Below are 17042 nucleotides of genomic sequence, written 5' to 3'. Positions count from 1 at the left end.
TAAACAGCTACAGACAATGATCCAAAGCTCCCTGGTCGTCGTAGCTGAAGCCGTAAATGAAAGCAATGCTGCTCTGGAGGTGCGGCCGTCTAAGCTCGGTTTGTACAACTGCCTCAGACAATCATACGGCCTTATTTTCCCCTTCACCAGCCAGGGGGCAGGTTATTTAGGGGTAATACTTCTTATTACCCCTAAATAAATACTGGAGGGGAAATAGAATAGCCTGCGACTAAGCTAGAAGAGAAAGCCCCTTGACTGTCTCAGCTGGAGCCTGGGCCGTGTTTCCATTCCCTGGGACCATGGCTTGGAGACCCTTACAAGGACTAATAGTGGATTTGTTTCTACTAATTGCCTATAAGGAGAGGTCCCTGCGTGTTGCAAATGGTTTGCACTTGGCTGGTAACCCAAAGGTGGATGATTTGAACCCACCCGGCAGCACCGAGGAAGAAAAGGTCTGGAGATCTGCTTCCGTAAAGATTATAGCCAAGAAAACCCTGTGGAGCTGGCATCTACTGGACAGCACAAGATAGTAACAGCCGCCTATAAAACAGTCAGCCAGGGTTCCCTGTCTCAAGTTTTAAATGCAGCTGTGCAGCGCCTCTGATGCCATGTGGTTCAATAACTCATCCTAAACCGTGGAAGAAAAGATAGGCCCTGGTGTAACTACGACACTGTTCAGTAGACACTCCTCTGACAGTGTTCTAACAGGCCTGGCCTCAGCTCCTGCAAAGGTTACAGCCCAGGGAACCCTATGGGGCCGTTCTACTCTGTCACATGGGGTCACTCTCAGTGACATCAACTCGACGACTCCATCAACAACATTGGGATTCTTACTGATAAATATTCCAAGGGCATTTCAAAAGTTAAGCCTGTAGAAATACAAAGCTCCCCAGGAAGTTGAACTAATTGTGACGGGGGACTGGGCCACAGGGCTGGGGAGCCCCTGCCCCCACCCCAGTCCACACCCCTGGGCCCACTGCAGGCACTGAACACCCCTTTGTCTCAGCACCCAGCTGTCAGCTCACCCTGTTAGCGGCAAGCCCAGGAGTGAGTCTCTAGAGGTACTGGTGTTCAGATCAGGGATCTACATGTGGCCAGTCCTCCTGGCCAGATCCCCCTCTGTGGGCACAGAGGAGGCTGCACCAGATTTGCGGGTCCACAAACCCCCAGCTCCTTTTCCAGTTGGCCAGTGTGGGATTGCAAGCTCTAAGGCATCAGCCTCCTTCTCAGCTTAGTTCTTTTGGGCTAAGTCACCGCGCCCTGCCCCCTCCCCTTCTGATGCACGCTTCCACGCACAGGGTCACTGCCATTCCTGCAGGCTGAGTCCCTGCCAGCCATGGCCACCCAGAGCCCCCGGGCAGGCATGGCCTGCTACTGCTGAGAAAGACCCGCTGCTGTCACCCCCTTGTGCCTGCCCTATATCTGTCCCTTAGGGAAAAGCACCACCACCTCTGTCCCCCTACTACACACAGCTCAGGCTCCTCTTAGCCTGCACGCCCCACTTTTCTAACAAGAAGTATGGGGACAACTACAGGCAATACTTGCCCTGCAAACACTCCCACAGCGATGGATTGTAGTCACAGCGGTCCTGTGTAACAGGAGCAAACGAGATTGACAATCAGCGCATTCCATGGCCTTCCAGAGGCAGGAAACGTGGTTCTGTTCCAGGAGAAATGTTAGATGAAGCTATTTATATATATAAAAACTTGGCATTGCAGTGCTGTGAAGCTGTACGTCTTCTAAAACTAGAATCAGACGTTTCCTGAAGAGTTGGCGTGAACCTTGGAAAGAACATGCTGGATACAGCCTCCATTGTGAACTTCCTTACGAGAAAATCCCACAAAACTAGTTTTAATAGCGGAAATGCCCTCAGAACGTCCTAGTGCCCAGCACAGCCCAGGGCACTGTGTCCACAAGGGGTCAGTCTAGTGTAACCCAAAACAAGTCTAGTATAATCATTAATAAAAGAGGCATCACTATTTCTGCTTCACACCACCACCCTGTCGGTCTGTCATCCTGTGGCGGCTTGCGTGTTGCCGTGATGCTGGGAGCTATGCCACCGGTATTTCAAGTACCAGCAGGGTCATCCATGTTGGACAAGTTTCAGCGGAGGCTTTGGATCAAGACTAGGAAGAAAGGCCGGGTGACCTACTTCCTAAAACTAGCCAATGAAAATTCTGTGGATCCCAACAGAACGTTGCTCGATACAGTGCTGGCGGATGTGGCTCACTAGACTGAAAGACACCCCGGCAGTTGAACAATGGATCCGTGCATACCGACGACCGTGGAGGTGGTGCAGGATCTGTTCCGTGGTCCGTGGGGTCGTCACGAGCTGCAGCCAACTCAACAGGAACTGACCACAATTTCTGCTTCGCAGACGAGGTACCCCTGCAGTGCCCTAGACCTGCCCATGGCCAGGGAGAAGCAAGATCATGGGGTACTCATAACTTTTCTCCTAAACACAGGAAATTCCCAACAGTAAGAAAAGCAAAGAAATTAGTGAGAGGAAGAAGAAATGGCTAACATTTAGGTGAGTGTGTGGTTGTATAAAAAGCCTCTTCTTGATCACATGAAATCAGCCTTTCACTGGCCAAGCGGGTTCCAAGCTTTTAGCCTTTAGCAAAAATGCGGCACGACAGGTGGACTGGTCTCCCCCGCCAGGACAGAGTTGGCCCGTCAGCGGCATCGTGAGTAAATATTTTCCTTATGAATTAGTAACAGCCCAAATCTTGGGTCCTACCCTATTAAAAACAGATACAATGAATTACCCTAAGGGCTCAGACAACACCTCCGGCTTTATCTCAACAGATCAAAGTGCATTCCGAGCTCATCCGCCTCTCCATGATCTCCAGTGCTGTTAACGATGGACACAGCAGTTCAGTTTCAAAGCATTGATCCTTAGGCTCATGTTTCCCAGACCAAAAGACACGCATCACTGTCTCCTGACCACTGGACGTCCATTCCCTCGGGAAATCTCAGATTGAGAAATTTTGGCAATCCTCTAGAAGTTGCTCACTTCCAATTCCTCAACACCTGTCCTGTCTCTCTTCTGCTAACCTTGCCTATTACTCCACTGTGGATTTTTTTTTTTTTTTTGCACTGTTTTGACCTTTTTAAATATTGCATTCAAATACTGTTTACTTTGATAACTGAGCTTTTTGGCAGCCCCTTAAATTTTGCACCCAGAAGAGTGATTCACTCGCCACACCCTAATCCCAGTCTTGTGGACTCAGACACCAGGTGAGTGGTCAGGGAGGGCTTCCTGGTGGAGGCTGCAAAAAGCCAAACCTATTAGGAACTTATGTTCAGCTGGCTCATAAAGAAGAGGTCAGGATATCAGGCTCCTCAGTGGCCAGGGCCAAGAGGCTTGTAAAGAGGCAAATCAGGAGATCACTTAGCACCACTACCTGCAGGTGGGGACATGGAGGCCAGGGACACATCCTAGTGCCCTGAGGCCAGCATCCCATAGGCAGTTGTCACCTCAGCTCTTAGCACTGCCTGGCTCTGAGAGAGGACAGGATGGCAGGCCAACCACGAAACAACTGGAACAGCCAGGCTGGACAGGAAGGGGACCACAGCCAAGCCAGGGTCAAGATGCCCAAGGAAGCAAGCCGGGTCTGGGCTGGCAGACAGATGGAAGAGGGACCAGCAGAGCATCTTTCCGCCGGCGGTTCTCATGGCAAGCCAGTGACAGGAGGAGGGGTGAGCTTAGATTTGGGGCTCCCTGCTGGAACGTCTCCTCATCCTCACCATGGCTCGACCTGCACTTCCCCAACCTCACACACACACAAATACTTCACACACACCCCTCACACACACACACCCCTCACACATACGCACACACCCCTCACACACATGCCTCTCACACCCCACACACACACACCTTACACACGTGTCTCACAACCCCTCACACACACCTCACCTCACACACCTCTCACACACCTCGCCTCACACACACACCCCTCACACCCCCACACAAATACCTCACACACACACCCCACACACATGCCTCACTTACACCTCACACACAGACACCTCACACATGTGCCTCTCGCATACGTCACACACACACCTTACACACATGCCTCTTACACAACCCCTCACACACAACTCCTCACACACAACCCCTCACACACACCTCTCACACCCCTCACACACGCCTCTCACACCCCTCACACATGCTTCTCACACACACCTCACACGTCACACGCACACACCCCACACACACCCCCACCTCGCACACACCTCACACACACCGCCCTCTCGTACGCGCACCCCCATGTACGCACACCCCTCTCGTACACACACCCCACACCTCACCTCACACACACACACCTGTACGGGAACCCGGAGGGAGCAGGGAGGCACACATTTATTCAGGGAGGATCACTGAGAGCTGGGCTGGGCTTTCCTGTGATCACAGAAGAAGTGCTAATGGAAGACAAAAGGGGGACCCTTCTTGTAGGGGTGATGAGATGGGGCACTCTTGTGAGGGGCAGCAAGACGGGGCACTTTTGTGAGGGGCAGCAGCACGGGGGCTCCTCGTCGGGGGGGGGCAGCGAAACAGGGGCTCTTCATGGGGGGTGGCAAGGGATGAGAGGGATGAAGAAACTGGAATGTCTTCCTCAGAGATTTCCCAGGCCAACCCCACCCCAGTCCCCTCAGCCTCCACAGCCTCCCTCATCAGTGGCAGTCGAGGCTCTCCTTGGTCCCCTTGAGTGATGAGGAGCTCATCCCTTCTGAAGTCAGCTCCTGCCAGGCTGGGTAAGCTCCCTGGTTTTCCTGTAATGGAGCTAAAATCTGCCTTGCCTGGATCCATCCCTCTTATAACCCATTCTCTTTGGGTCCAAGGAGATCCCCTTATCCCTCTGACCCCCAAAACCCTTCAGGAGTTTCATGGGTGGGTTATCACATGCCCCCTACCCTACAGTCTGCTTTCCTCCAAGGAAGGAAATGATATTTAATGAGCACCTCCTATGTGCCAGGCTCAAGTGTTTTCTCACTTCACACTCATCATCCCCGGTGAAAGAAGGATGATTCTTACCCCCATTTTACAGATGAGAAAACTGACTCTCCAAGAGGTCAAGTGACCTGCCTGAGGCCATGCAGCCAGAATTCAGAGCCTACACTCTTTCTAATACAGCAGATCAACCTTGCCGGCCTTTTTCACTTCTTTTGGTGGGGACAGAGTTTCTAGTTTCTTTAGCATGTCTGAAGTGCAGAGAGCAGTCTCCCCAGCTCAGAGGGAAAAGAGTATCCACAGACCTCACAGCCAGCAATGGATCAGCCCTGGGATTAGTGCCTGGGCTGCCAGGATGCAGTGGAGTGGATAGCGTTTAGCCAGGTTCAAATTATCCTTCCTAGCTGTGTGTGTTTGGGTAAGTCAGGTCATCTCTCTGAGGGCTTAATGCCTCATCTGTGAAGTGTTTACAGGTGATGAAATTGGGCTTGTGTTCAAGATAGCAGACCAAGTACATACTGAAACCTCTTCAAATACCTAGATATGACAGAAAAACACTGACAAAAACAAGAAACCAAAGCAGAGGTGCCCAATGACAAGGTTTGAAGACCCCATGGGAAACTAGGGCCAGTGCAGGGCCCCCAAATATATGAGGCCCAGAACACGTGCACAAGGCCCTGACCAGCTGCACGTGGGAGAAATATCCTGATGAGGTGATGGATCCAGGACACATCGTGAAGTTCCCACCGGCTCCCCAAAGGAAAGAATTTACATCTGAAGAAATAAAGAACAGTGCACTGTTCAAAGGGCTTACAATGAATATATTAAATGACTCTGAGATAAAGGGAAGAACAGCCATAAAACAAGAACGGGAGGATGTGAAACAAAAATAGGCAGACATAAAACAACCAGTTAGAGCTCAGGTAAGAAAAATATAGTTGCTAGATTAACAACTCAACAGATGAGCTGACTTAAGGGTGGAGAAATGTGGACCACGAGTGGGAAAGGGACTTAACAAGGTCACCTGGGTTGAAGTAACAGACATGGAACTAGAACTTGGCGCCCAGAGTTTAGCAGTCCAGAACCAAGGCCTCACATAGGAGTTAAGTTCTCCCGAGGGGGCAGATGCTCAGGGACCCCCTCTCCCTCTTCCTTGTTTTTCTTTTCTTTCTCTGACATGGAAGGTTGATGCTGAGCTTAACTCCACAGCCCCCTCGTAGATGAGAGATGGGGCTTCTATAAGGAGCCCTGGTGGTGCAGTGGTTAAACGCTCAGCTGTTAACTGAAAGGTCAGCAGTTTGAACCCCCCAGCCGCTCTGCAGGGGAAAGATGCGGCAGTCTGCTTCCGTAAAGATTTACAGCCTTGGAAACTCTACGGGGCAGTTCTCTGTCCTATAGGGTCACTGTGAGTTGGAAGTGATGGCAACAGGTTTGGTTTTAGTTTGGATTTCTTGACAGGACAGGGTGGAACAGTGGGTTTCTCTTTGATATGAACAGCCAGCAACCCTTCTCCTCTGGAACTTGAATTATATTAAACAGAATTTTAATGTCCAAGAGGAGTTAGTTAAGTGAAGTGCAGAAAAGCAGCCAATAAAAATGCCTCTTAGACATCTGCCATGGGATGCTGGGTTTATGTCTTAACTTCTCTGAGCCTCAGTTTCCTCACCTGTAAAATGGGCTAGGGCCCCCATCATACACACTTGTTTTGAGAATGAAATAGCCAGAATTCAGAGCCAGTGCTAGGAAGGAAGTAGTCAAGTACCCAGAAGGTGGGGTGTGAATTGCTTCCTGGCAAAGCAATGAGGACATGGGAAACAAAGGGGTGTCAATGCCCCCCTAGGACCCTAGGCCAGTCTTCTCATTATTCCCTTCCTGCCCTCAGCAGCCCCCCTCAAACACAACACTACAGTCACTCAACACCTCTTTTGGTCCCAAAAAGAATGTTCTCTCACCCACACGCTATTCCTTCTGGCTGAAACACTCTTGCCTCACCTCTTCCCCAGCCAAACCTCACTCACCTTCAGCACTCAGCTTAGATGTCCCCTCCTACAGGAAGCCCACCAGATTTATTCCCTCTCAGCTAGGTCAGAAGCCTTTTCTGGGCTCCCAGGACACTGTGGGCTTCCACCATCACAGCAGTGATTGCTCTTGTCTGTCTCTCGCATGACAGACCTCTCCAGAACAGGCACCCCCAATACAGAAGCGAAGTATTTGGAGAAATGGGTGTGTTCTGTGAACCATGGAGACGGACAAGGTTATCCAGGAGGAGCAGAGAAAGGGAGTCCCCGGCAGAGGGAGCAGCAGAAGTAAAGGCCCTGTGACATGATGGGCTTGGCCAGTCAGAAGGACAGCATGAAGCCTCGTGGGGCTGGAGCCAAATGAGGAGAGGACAGTCGTGGGAGATGAGGTGACAGTGACACTAGGAGTTGGATCATACAGGGCTTGCTGCCCTCACTGGGGACTTACTTTAGCCTGGGGTCCTCGGGGAGCCACTGAAGGCTCTAGGCAGGAGAGGGGTAGGTCCTGGTTTCCTCAAAAAGAATGTGCAGCCTCTGGCCTCACCTGAAATCAGCTGGGCTCCTTTGGGTGTAAGTTACAGAAGGTAGATGGTAAACCTCACATAGGGTGAGGAGCCTAGGCTCTGGAGTCAGGGGGGAAGCCTGAATGCCTGCCCAGCTGTGTGGCCTTGGGCGAATTGCTTAACCTCTCCGTGCCTCAGTTTCCTCATCTCTGCAATGGGAATAATAATTGAGCCTACCTTAGGGCTGTTAGGAGAGTTAAGTGGGGTGACATATAAAATGGGTTAATGTAAGTACTTAGAATAAGGGCCTGGCAAGTAGGAAAGACTCCCTGAGTGTTACATCCATATTACCACATTCAGTGTCACTGGTATTAAGCAATGAATAGGGGTTTGCATACCTGCAAAGCCCAGAACAGTTTCAGGTGAGGCTTGATCCAGGTGCTCACATGATGTCACCAAGGCTCTGGTGTCTCTTCTCTGCCATCAGCCACCTGGGCTTCATGCTCCTAGTCCACAGCGGGAGGCCCAGTCCCTCCCCCATGGTCCCACAAGACAGCCACTCCAGATAACCTGTCTTCACACCACACCATCTAGGGTTAGATGGGGGGAAGGGGTCTTTTCCAGTTTCCCCCAAATAAAAAGAAAAAAGATTTGCCTTCCCAGAAAACAACCAGACCCATTGCCGTCAAGTCAATTCCAACTTACAGCAACCCTATAGGACAGAGCAGAACTGCCCCATAGGGTTTCCAAGGGGCGGCTGGTGGATATGAACTGCTGACATTTTGTGAGCAGCTGAGCTCTTAACCACTGCCACCAGGGCTCCTGCCTTCCCAGAAACAGAGCCAACCTCCTTGCCTCTCATTGGCTCTGAGATATTCTTACCTCTGAGCCAATCACTCTGGCCAAGAGGTCTGGGACCTGGGGATGGCACCAGCCACAGCTGAGGATAGCGGGGAGCAAGTTCAGGACAGAAATGCAGGGCCCTAGCGCCCCTTCACCTGACCTGCTGGGTCCTGCACCCCAACACCCCAACTTGCCATGTGGGGAAACGAAGGCATCAGGTATCTGGGGCACGGAGTGGAGAAGGCCCCTTCCGTGACTGGGCCCAGAGGAAGGGGCAAGCCGAGGAGTGGAGTGTCTGGCTGATAGCATCACCTGAAGAGACTTTAAAATGCACCAATGTATTCCACTTGGCTGGGAGGTGAGGCGTGAGCACCACCCATCTCACACACTTCACACAGGAAGGGGGCTCAGGCCCCCACCCACCTGAGGCAGAGAGAGACCAAGTAATTGGCCCAAGGTCACAGAGCAAAAAGTGATGGAGACAGGATTAGAACCCAGGCCGCCTGTGCTCTATTGGCCCAGGCTGGGGTGGGGAGGGGGGTCAGGGACTCCTTCCCTGAGGACATGACATTTGCCACTCTGCCCCAGCCCCCACTGAACGTGAAGATACTTCCTGGGTGGAGAAGTGGGGAAGCCAGTCCCATCCTCCCGGGGGGCCTTCAGGCTGGGCAACGTGTTCAGGCATTTCTTCTCATCAGCCCCTCCCAACGACCAAGTTCCCTTTCCCAGCTTCCACCCTCACCCCAGAAAAGATGAGGGCACGCAAACCAGAGAGAAGCCGAGTTTATTCCAATGACTGAGGGCTTGCTACCTGAGAATTCCAAGGCTTCCCCTTCAGAGCCCAGAGGAGAAGGGTCCAGGGCTTAGAATGGTTCATTCCAGTTCGAACCCCTGCTGAGAATTTGCCTTTTCTCCCAGATATACTGAATCAAAATACACGTTAACAAGGTCCCCAGGTGATTCTTACCTATAGTTTCCCGGGAACTTGTTAGAAATGCAAACCCTCAGCAGGGGTTTGAACTGGAGTGAGCCTATTTGAAGCCCGGGGAGGGTCCTTGGTGTAAGCAACGCCCTCAGCTCCAGAGAGCCCCACCCTCTCAGGGTCTTCCCTCCTCCAAATCCTTAACTGGAGAGGACAGATGGCCAGCTGGGGGATGGTAGGCTGATGTGGGCCTGAGGCCTTAGGTGCCCTCTTACCATGGCCCAGCTGGGGAGAGAGAGGAACTGAGCCAGCCCCAGCCAGACTGAAGGTCCTGGGATAAGGCTGGGGGCTGGCAGGGGAGACAAAGCTGGGGCATGGGGGTCCGAGGTAGGGGTCTGCAGGCCCTGGGGCAGGCTGGAGCTCAGCCACATGCAGCCTCGGCCCCCTGCCCACATCCCTCAGGCCCCTCAGCCCTGCTGGCCAAGCTGTAGTAGTAGGTCCGCATGCGCTGCTCCACGGTCAGGAAGTCTGGGCGGTCCTCCCACCTGTGGGGGCAGGTAGATCCAGGCCACTGACCACACCCCCAGAACCCGACTAGAGCCGAGGGTGGGCAGGCATGGGGCACAGCTAGTTGTGCTTTCAGGGCTCAGAGACTCAGGTGTGGACCTGTTGGGCTGGTGGGTATTGGATGATGGAGTGGCCCGTGGGTGTGGGTGCTGGAGTTGAGGTGCTGCTTTATCTGCCTAGTAGACATAGAGCTGCTGCCATATAGGATGTCAGGGTAGCCATATGTTGAGTGTTGACTGGTGAGGACTTGGGAATTGAATTCATTGGATGTTGGGATGACAACTGTTGGCCATGGGGAGCTGGGATATTTATGGCTGGAGTACTACGTACTAAGGGTTGGGGGATCCATGTGCCAGGCACAGGCTTATGCATGCAAGTATATTGCCCATAAGGAGCCCTGGTGGCACAGTGGTTAAGCACTCAGCTGCTAACTGAAAGGTCAGCATTTCCAACTCACCAGCAGCTCTGTGGAAGAAAAGACCTGGTGGTCTGTTCCAGTAAAGATTCCAGCCTAGGAAACCCTATGGGGCAGTTCTACTCTGCCTTATAGGGTCGCTGTGAGTTGTAATCAGCTTGGTGGCACACAATGTGTTACCCATCACTGAATAGAAGGCTGGAGTCCTGAGGGTAGTTTGGGCCAGTAGAGAGTTGGGTATTAACGGCACCATGTATGGGATATTCACGCGTTGTGTTGGGAATGTTAGGTGCTGGCCTCTTCAGGTATTTGGATGTTGATGTACAGGGTGTTTCAGGAGCCCTGTTGGTGCAGTGGTGAAAGCGCTTGGCTGCTAACCAAAAGGTCAGCAGTTCGAACCCACCACCTGCTTCACGAGAGAAAGATGTGGCAGTTTGCTCCCGTAAAGATTTCCACCTTGGAAACTCTATGGGGAGTTCTACTCTGTCCTATAGGGTCACTGTGAATCGGAACCAATTTGACAGCAATGGGTTGGGTTGGTACAGGGTGTTTCCTGGGGAGGATGGGTTAATAAATGGTAGGATGGATACCATGTGGTATCTATTTGTTGCATTGCTTGGGTTTTTTGGTGTCAATGTCATGGGTGTTGGCCAGTGGGGTAATGGGTGTTGGGGTACAAAAAGTACCGAGCGTTTGGGTGCATGTTGCCTGTTGTCTGATGGGAAGCTGGAATATTAATGGTGTTGGGAGTTAAGTTGTTGGTGTGTTGGGCTTCTATCAGACAAGGGCGGGGTTTGAATATCTTACTTGTTTGAGTGTCTCAGTGTTGGCCTGTCTGGGTAATTAGGTGCTGAGTGTCAGCTGATGTAGGACTGAGGTGTTAGATACTAGAGCATTATTCAAAGCCTTGAGTGTCGGTATCCTGTTGGGTAATATGGTAGTGACTTGCTTGAGTATTGCACAATCGGTGTGTCTAGTGTTGGCTGATGGGGGCTGAGGTTTTAGATGCTAGAGCACTCAGCAGCCACAGTAGGGCACTGAGGTATTGAATTGGGGTGCTCTGGGTGCACTGATGTGTCGGAGAATTGAGCACGAATGTAGGGGACTAAAGGTACTGAGTGTTGTAAAGGCCATGAACTGGGTGAGCATCTTTGGGTGGGATGGCATTGGGGAGAGTTATGTTGGGTCCCTGGCCAATTGGGCACCAGGACCCCCAGGCCCAGGGGCCGGTCAGCACTCACTTGTAGGTCCAGCAGTCTCTCATGAGTGTGTACATCTCAGGCGGACACTCTGCTGGGCACTCCATCCGCTTGCCCTGCTCGATGAAGGTGATGACCTCGGGGCCCTTCATCTTCTGCTCAAGCCAGGCGGACGGCACATGTGAGTGACTGGGCCCTTACCCCCACTTCCTGCCCCGCCGCCCACCCACCTGCCTCTGCCTGCCTTGTAGGGCTTCTGTCCATAGGAGAAGGCTTCCCACATGGTGACCCCGAAGCTCCAGACGTCGCTGCGGCTGGAGAACTTGCGGAAGTTGATGCACTCGGGCGCGTACCACTTGAGCGGCCACTTCCCCGCTGAGCGAGCCTGAAGAGAAGGAGATGCTGCTTGAGCAGGGCTTAGGGACCCTCCACCTGCTAACTCCGTCCACCTGGGCACTGCAGGGGTGGGGGCTCACGGTGTAGTAGCTGTCGTCGGCACCCAGAGCCTTGGAGAGGCCAAAGTCGCTGATCTTTGCATAGTGCCGGTTGACCAGCAGGACGTTGCGGGCCGCCAGGTCACGATGTACGAAGTTCTTCTCCTCCAGGTATCTCATCCCCATGGTCACCTGGTGCAGCAGCTCTGCCACGTTGCTGACAGGGATCTCCTCCCTGGGAGGAGGGGAAAGGGGGTCACCTGGGAGGGGGCAGCCCAAGTTCCCAAGGAAGCAAAGACCCATTTCTCAGACCCAGCTGCCCATGGGCCAGATTACCATGTGTTCAACAGATGCATACTGGGCACCTGCTGTATGTGTACTGGGCACCTGCTGGATGTGTACTGGGCACCTGCTGGATGCGTACTGGACACCACTGTATGCTAACTGGGCACCTGCTGTATGCCAGGCACAGCTGTGAAAAAAACAGGCAAAATCCCTGCCCTCCTCCAGTCTCGTGGCTTTAAATATCACCCATATGCTACTGTTCCCTAACTTATACCCCCACCTGCAACCTCCATGTCCCCTCATGGGGCTCTGTCTCATGGGCATCTCAATGATAACATGGCCAAAGCCAAGTTCCCGATTGTGGGCACACGTACACACACACAAATACACACACCCGTGTGCACACACAGGCACACACACGACCAGTTTCTCCCTCCATCTTCTACAGCTCAGTAAACAGCAGTTCCATCCTTCTATTTACTCCGCCCAGAAGCACTGGGGCTGCCTCAGCCACCCACATCCAATCCTGCAGCAAACCCCAGCAGCTCTGCCTTCAGAATCCATCCAGAACCCACTCTCTTCTCCCCACCTTTGTTCTGCCACCTGGCCCAGCCCCCATCATCATCACCATCATCATTGTCATCACTTCCCTGGACTGAGTCACCTCCACCCAGGCTTCCCCCCACCCCAAGGTCCTGAAGCTACGAGGGGAGCCTGAGTCAGACCACGGCCCTCCTCTGCTCACAGCCACCCAACCTCCCACCTCACAAAGGGTAAAAGCCCATGTCCTCCCTGCAGCTGACAAGGCCCTGCGCCATCTGCCCCCCTTCCCGCTCCCCCCTCACTCACTCACTCACTCTGCTCCAGCCACAGGGCCCTCACTGCTTCTCCAACACACCAGGTACAAATCCACCTCAGGGCCTCTGCCCTGGCCATGTCCCCTACCTGGAATGCCCCCCCCCCGGAACCCTCCCCCAGATCTCCTCCCGGGACCCTCTCTCAGGTCTCCCGCTGGAACCCTCCCCCAGATCTCCTCCCGGGACCCTTGCCCCACAGATCTCCTTCTGGAACCCTCTCTCAGGTCTCCTCCTGGAACCCTCTCTCAGGTCTCCTCCCGGAACCCTCCCCCCCAGCTCTCCTCCTGGGACTCTCTGCCCTCAGGTTACTCAAACTTCATCTTCTCACTGACATTCCTGATTCCCTTGCCCACTCCCCTATTTTTCCACAGCACTTAGCTTCCCATGAAGGAGCCCTGGTGGCGCAGTCGTTAAAGTGCTCGACTGTTAGCCGAAAGGTCAGGCGGTTCACACCACCAGCGGCTCCACAGGAGAAAAACCTAAGTGTGCTCCTGTGGAGATGTACAGCCCTGGTACCCTGTGGGTCACTGTGAGTCAGCGTCGACTCACACCAGTGGGTGGCTTGTTGTTTCTCTTCCCATGTACTCTCTACTTTGTGATAATAATCATGATTTGTCACCTCTTTCCCAGCCAGAATACAGGGCAGACATCTCTGTCTCTTTTGTTCACAGATAAATCCCAGGTGCTTGTAACAACCCCTCCTACATAGTCATTGCCCAGTGAATGCCTGCTGAGTGGCTGAATGCATGACGGTGCCCCTACCAGCCCAAGTGTGTGGCTTGGCGACGACCTGCCTCAGTGAGGGTGAAACTGTGTCTGTGAGGGTAGGAGTCTGAGCATGAGGGACACGTAAAATTGGCACTTCTTTAGGCCCCATACAAAACCTATTGTCGTTGAGTTAATTCCAACTCAGTGTGACCCTACAGGACAGAGTAGAACTGCCCTATAGGGTTTCCAAGGCTATAATCTTTGTGGACACAGACTGCCACATCTTTCTCCCATGGAGTGGCTGGTGGGTTTGAACTGCCGACCCTTCAGTTAGCAGCTGAGTGCTTTAACCACTGTGCCACCAGAGCACCTACTTCTTTAGGCCAGGGGTAAGCAAACCTTTTTCTGTAAAGGACCAGGTAAAAAAAAAAAAACCCACCCACTGCCGTCGAATCAATTCCGACTCATAGCGACCCTACAGGACAGTAGAACTGCCATAGAGTTTCCAAGGAGCACCTGGTGGATTCAAACTGCTGACCTTTTGGTTAGCAGCTCTAGTACTTAACCACTTCGCCATCAGGGATTCCAGGACCAGATAGTAGATAGCATTTTAGTCTTTGAGGACACATATGGTCTCTGTCAGATATTCTGCTTTGTTTTCACAGCCCTTAAAAAATGTAAAACCATACTTAGCTCTCATGCTGCACAAAAACAGGTTATAGGCTATAGTTTTCTGACCACAGCTTTAGGTCAAAGACAATGAAATATCAGCAGCATCGCGTGGTTGGTGAATTTGGCCCCAAGTATTTGGGTAGTGGAGCCCCGCTGGCTGGCAGTGTTTAGAGCTTGGCTGCTAACCAAAGAGTTGGCAGTTTGAATCCACCAGCCCTATGGAGCCCTATGGAGCAGTTGTACTCTGTCCTATAGGGTTGCTATGAGTCAGAATCGACTGGACGGCAATGGGTTTGGTTGTCTTTTTGGATTGGGGTAGCAACAGCGATAGCTCTAATAGGTACTGAGAAAGCTCTTGCTAACGGTGCCAGACTGTGTTCCAAGCACTTTATAAGTATTATTTAATCCTCTTAAGAGCCCCTTGAGGTAGAAACCATCCCCCTCCCCAAGTTACAGATGAGGAAACTGAGGCACAGACAGGTTAAGAAACCTGCCTGAGGTCACAGCTAGTCTGTGGCAGAGCTGGGTCTCCAAACCTGTGGTCAGGCTCCAGAGAAGGTGCTGTTCACAGCTCTGCCTTGCCGACCTGAGAAGGTGGGCCTGACCAGGGCCGGGTTACCCAATAAACAAGGTATTTACGGGCCCAGCTGTGCCTTCCTACCAATCTGCAGGCACAATTTCACCTGTCCCCACCACCTCAACGACGTGGTGAAACCCATGTGAAATTGTTCACCACAAATGAGCAAGTTAATACTATTAAGCCAGGGCGTGCTTGGCCAACGCAAGCGGGTGTATAGGGTGCTTCAGGTTAATCCACCCTGGGCCTGCCTGTGCCCTGAACGTGTGGAAACGGTGCGCGCTCACCGGTGGGTGCACAGGTCCACGCGGAGTAAGAATGCACCCACCCCAGGAGCACAGGTCCTGTCCACCTGCCCCAGTGACTCGGTGGGCAGTGGGTTGAGCCCCTCCAGCTCCGCCCACCCGGGGGTCTCACTTCTTTCCGGCCAGGAACTTGTGCAGGGGCCCGCCGCCCGCCAGCTCCATGACCAGCATGAGCGCCTCGGCCTGGCAGACGCCGATGAGCCGCACGATGTAGGGGTTGTCCAGCTGGTGCATGATGTGTGCCTCCCGCATCATCTCGTCCTTGTCGGCCTTCTCCGTGCTCTGCTTCAGCACCTTGATGGCCACGTCGATCTCCTTCCTGCCGGCGCACACCCACCGTAGAGCGTGCGTGAGCCAGCCCAGCCCCCCGTTCCCGCCGGGCCCGGCCACCCCATTCCCACCCCGCCCGGCCCCCCCACTCCCACCCGGCCCGACTCCCTGTTCCTGCCCCGCCTGGCCACCCCACTCCCACCAGGCCCGGCCCCCATTCCCACCCCGCCTGGCCCCCCCACTCCCACCCGGCCCGACTCCCTGTTCCTAGCCCCGCCTGGCCACCCCACTCCCACCAGGCCCGGCCCCACGTTCCCGCCCAGCCCGACCACCCCACTCCCACCAGGCTCGGCCACCCCGTTCCCGCCCGGCCCGGCCCCCCGTTCCCGCCCAGCCCGGCTCCCCAATCTCACCCCGCCTGGCCCCCCCACTCCCACCTCCCACCTGGCCCGGCCCCCCGTTCCCAGCCCACTCGTAGGGTGGATGCTGTGGTCGGCCCTCCAGTCTCCCTTCAGGACCAAGGCGCTCATTACCTGGCCTCTAGGAGCGCAGGCTGCAGACGCCCACAACCTCGGCCCTCCCCAGGCATGGCTGTGGCTGAAAGAACCGCCTGGCCCAGTCACACCCTCGCAGAGGCAGCCTGCGTCCAGTTACGGTCGATGCAGGCACAAGGGGCGCCCGCTGAGCTCCCCTGGGCTCGGCTCAGGTCTCCGCTGGAGCCCAACCTCTCCCTTGGCTGACCGCGTCCTCCCTCCCTCAGCGCTGCCCCTTGGATAATTGTGTGCAATTTCCTATCCCCGAGCCCGTGTCGGACAAACTGACGTGAGGCCACGCCCGCGCCTGCACCCCACGGCCCCCACCCGGGCAGGGCCCCCATACTTGCGCATGCGGTAGACGCCCTGGCGGACTGAGCCGAAGTTGCCGCAGCCGAGTTCGAGGTCAGCCACGAGGAGGTTCTCGCGCTTCAGGAAGAGCTTCTTGTCCTTGAGCTCCTCGGGGTCGCTGTAGGGGCTCTCGTACACACTCGTGTCCATGGGCAGCGGTCGCTTTTTCTCCGTTTTCTCCGAGGACACTGGGCGTGCTGGGCACACACTCCCAGGTCCGGAGGGGAAGGGAAGCAGGAAGGGGAAAGGGAGGCAGCTTCAGCCCCCAGGACACGCGTGCCTGGGACAAGAGTGTGCCGTCCAGAGCATGCGTGTAGGTACGTGTGCACTTGTGTACACGCTCAGCTGCATCTATGTGCACTGAGGCCACCAACAAAGGGCTCTGAAGGCCTGTGCATCTGCAGGAATGTGTGACCACGTGTGCACCCTCTGAGTGTGCACACGTGTTATGTACATGCCCATGTACAGTGCTGTCCATGTTGGTGTGTGTGTGAACACGGGACCAAAGGTGTGCACACCTGTGTGCATATGGAACCAGTGTGCACCAGCTGGCGTGCACACACTGCTGCATACATGAAAAGTGTGGACACCAATCTACATGCCTACCCATGCATGTACCATGC

General features: G+C 54.0%; 1 protein-coding gene across 4 annotated transcripts in view; it reads right to left on the bottom strand.

Annotated features, from left to right (window-relative positions):
* Positions 1-8954: 8954 nt before the first annotated feature.
* LOC100666693 (tyrosine-protein kinase ZAP-70) overlaps positions 8955-17042 on the bottom strand; it is a 31235-nt gene continuing 23147 nt past the window's right edge. For all 4 annotated transcript variants that reach the window (XM_064268423.1, XM_064268424.1, XM_064268426.1 and 1 more), the window contains 6 exons: positions 16415-16616; positions 15378-15584; positions 11904-12096; positions 11672-11812; positions 11470-11582; positions 8955-9791 (listed from right to left, as the gene is read on the bottom strand). In XM_064268423.1, the coding sequence (XP_064124493.1) occupies positions 9668-9791; positions 11470-11582; positions 11672-11812; positions 11904-12096; positions 15378-15584; positions 16415-16616 (980 nt within the window). In that variant the 3' untranslated portion in view covers positions 8955-9667. The remainder of the gene's footprint in view (positions 9792-11469; positions 11583-11671; positions 11813-11903; positions 12097-15377; positions 15585-16414; positions 16617-17042) is intronic.

The sequence above is a fragment of the Loxodonta africana genome, chromosome 15 (assembly GCF_030014295.1).
Source record: "Loxodonta africana isolate mLoxAfr1 chromosome 15, mLoxAfr1.hap2, whole genome shotgun sequence".
In the NCBI taxonomy this organism is placed as follows: domain Eukaryota; kingdom Metazoa; phylum Chordata; class Mammalia; order Proboscidea; family Elephantidae; genus Loxodonta; species Loxodonta africana.
Note: the sequence above shows the minus strand (reverse complement) of the source record. Positions and strands in the feature narration are given on the sequence as shown.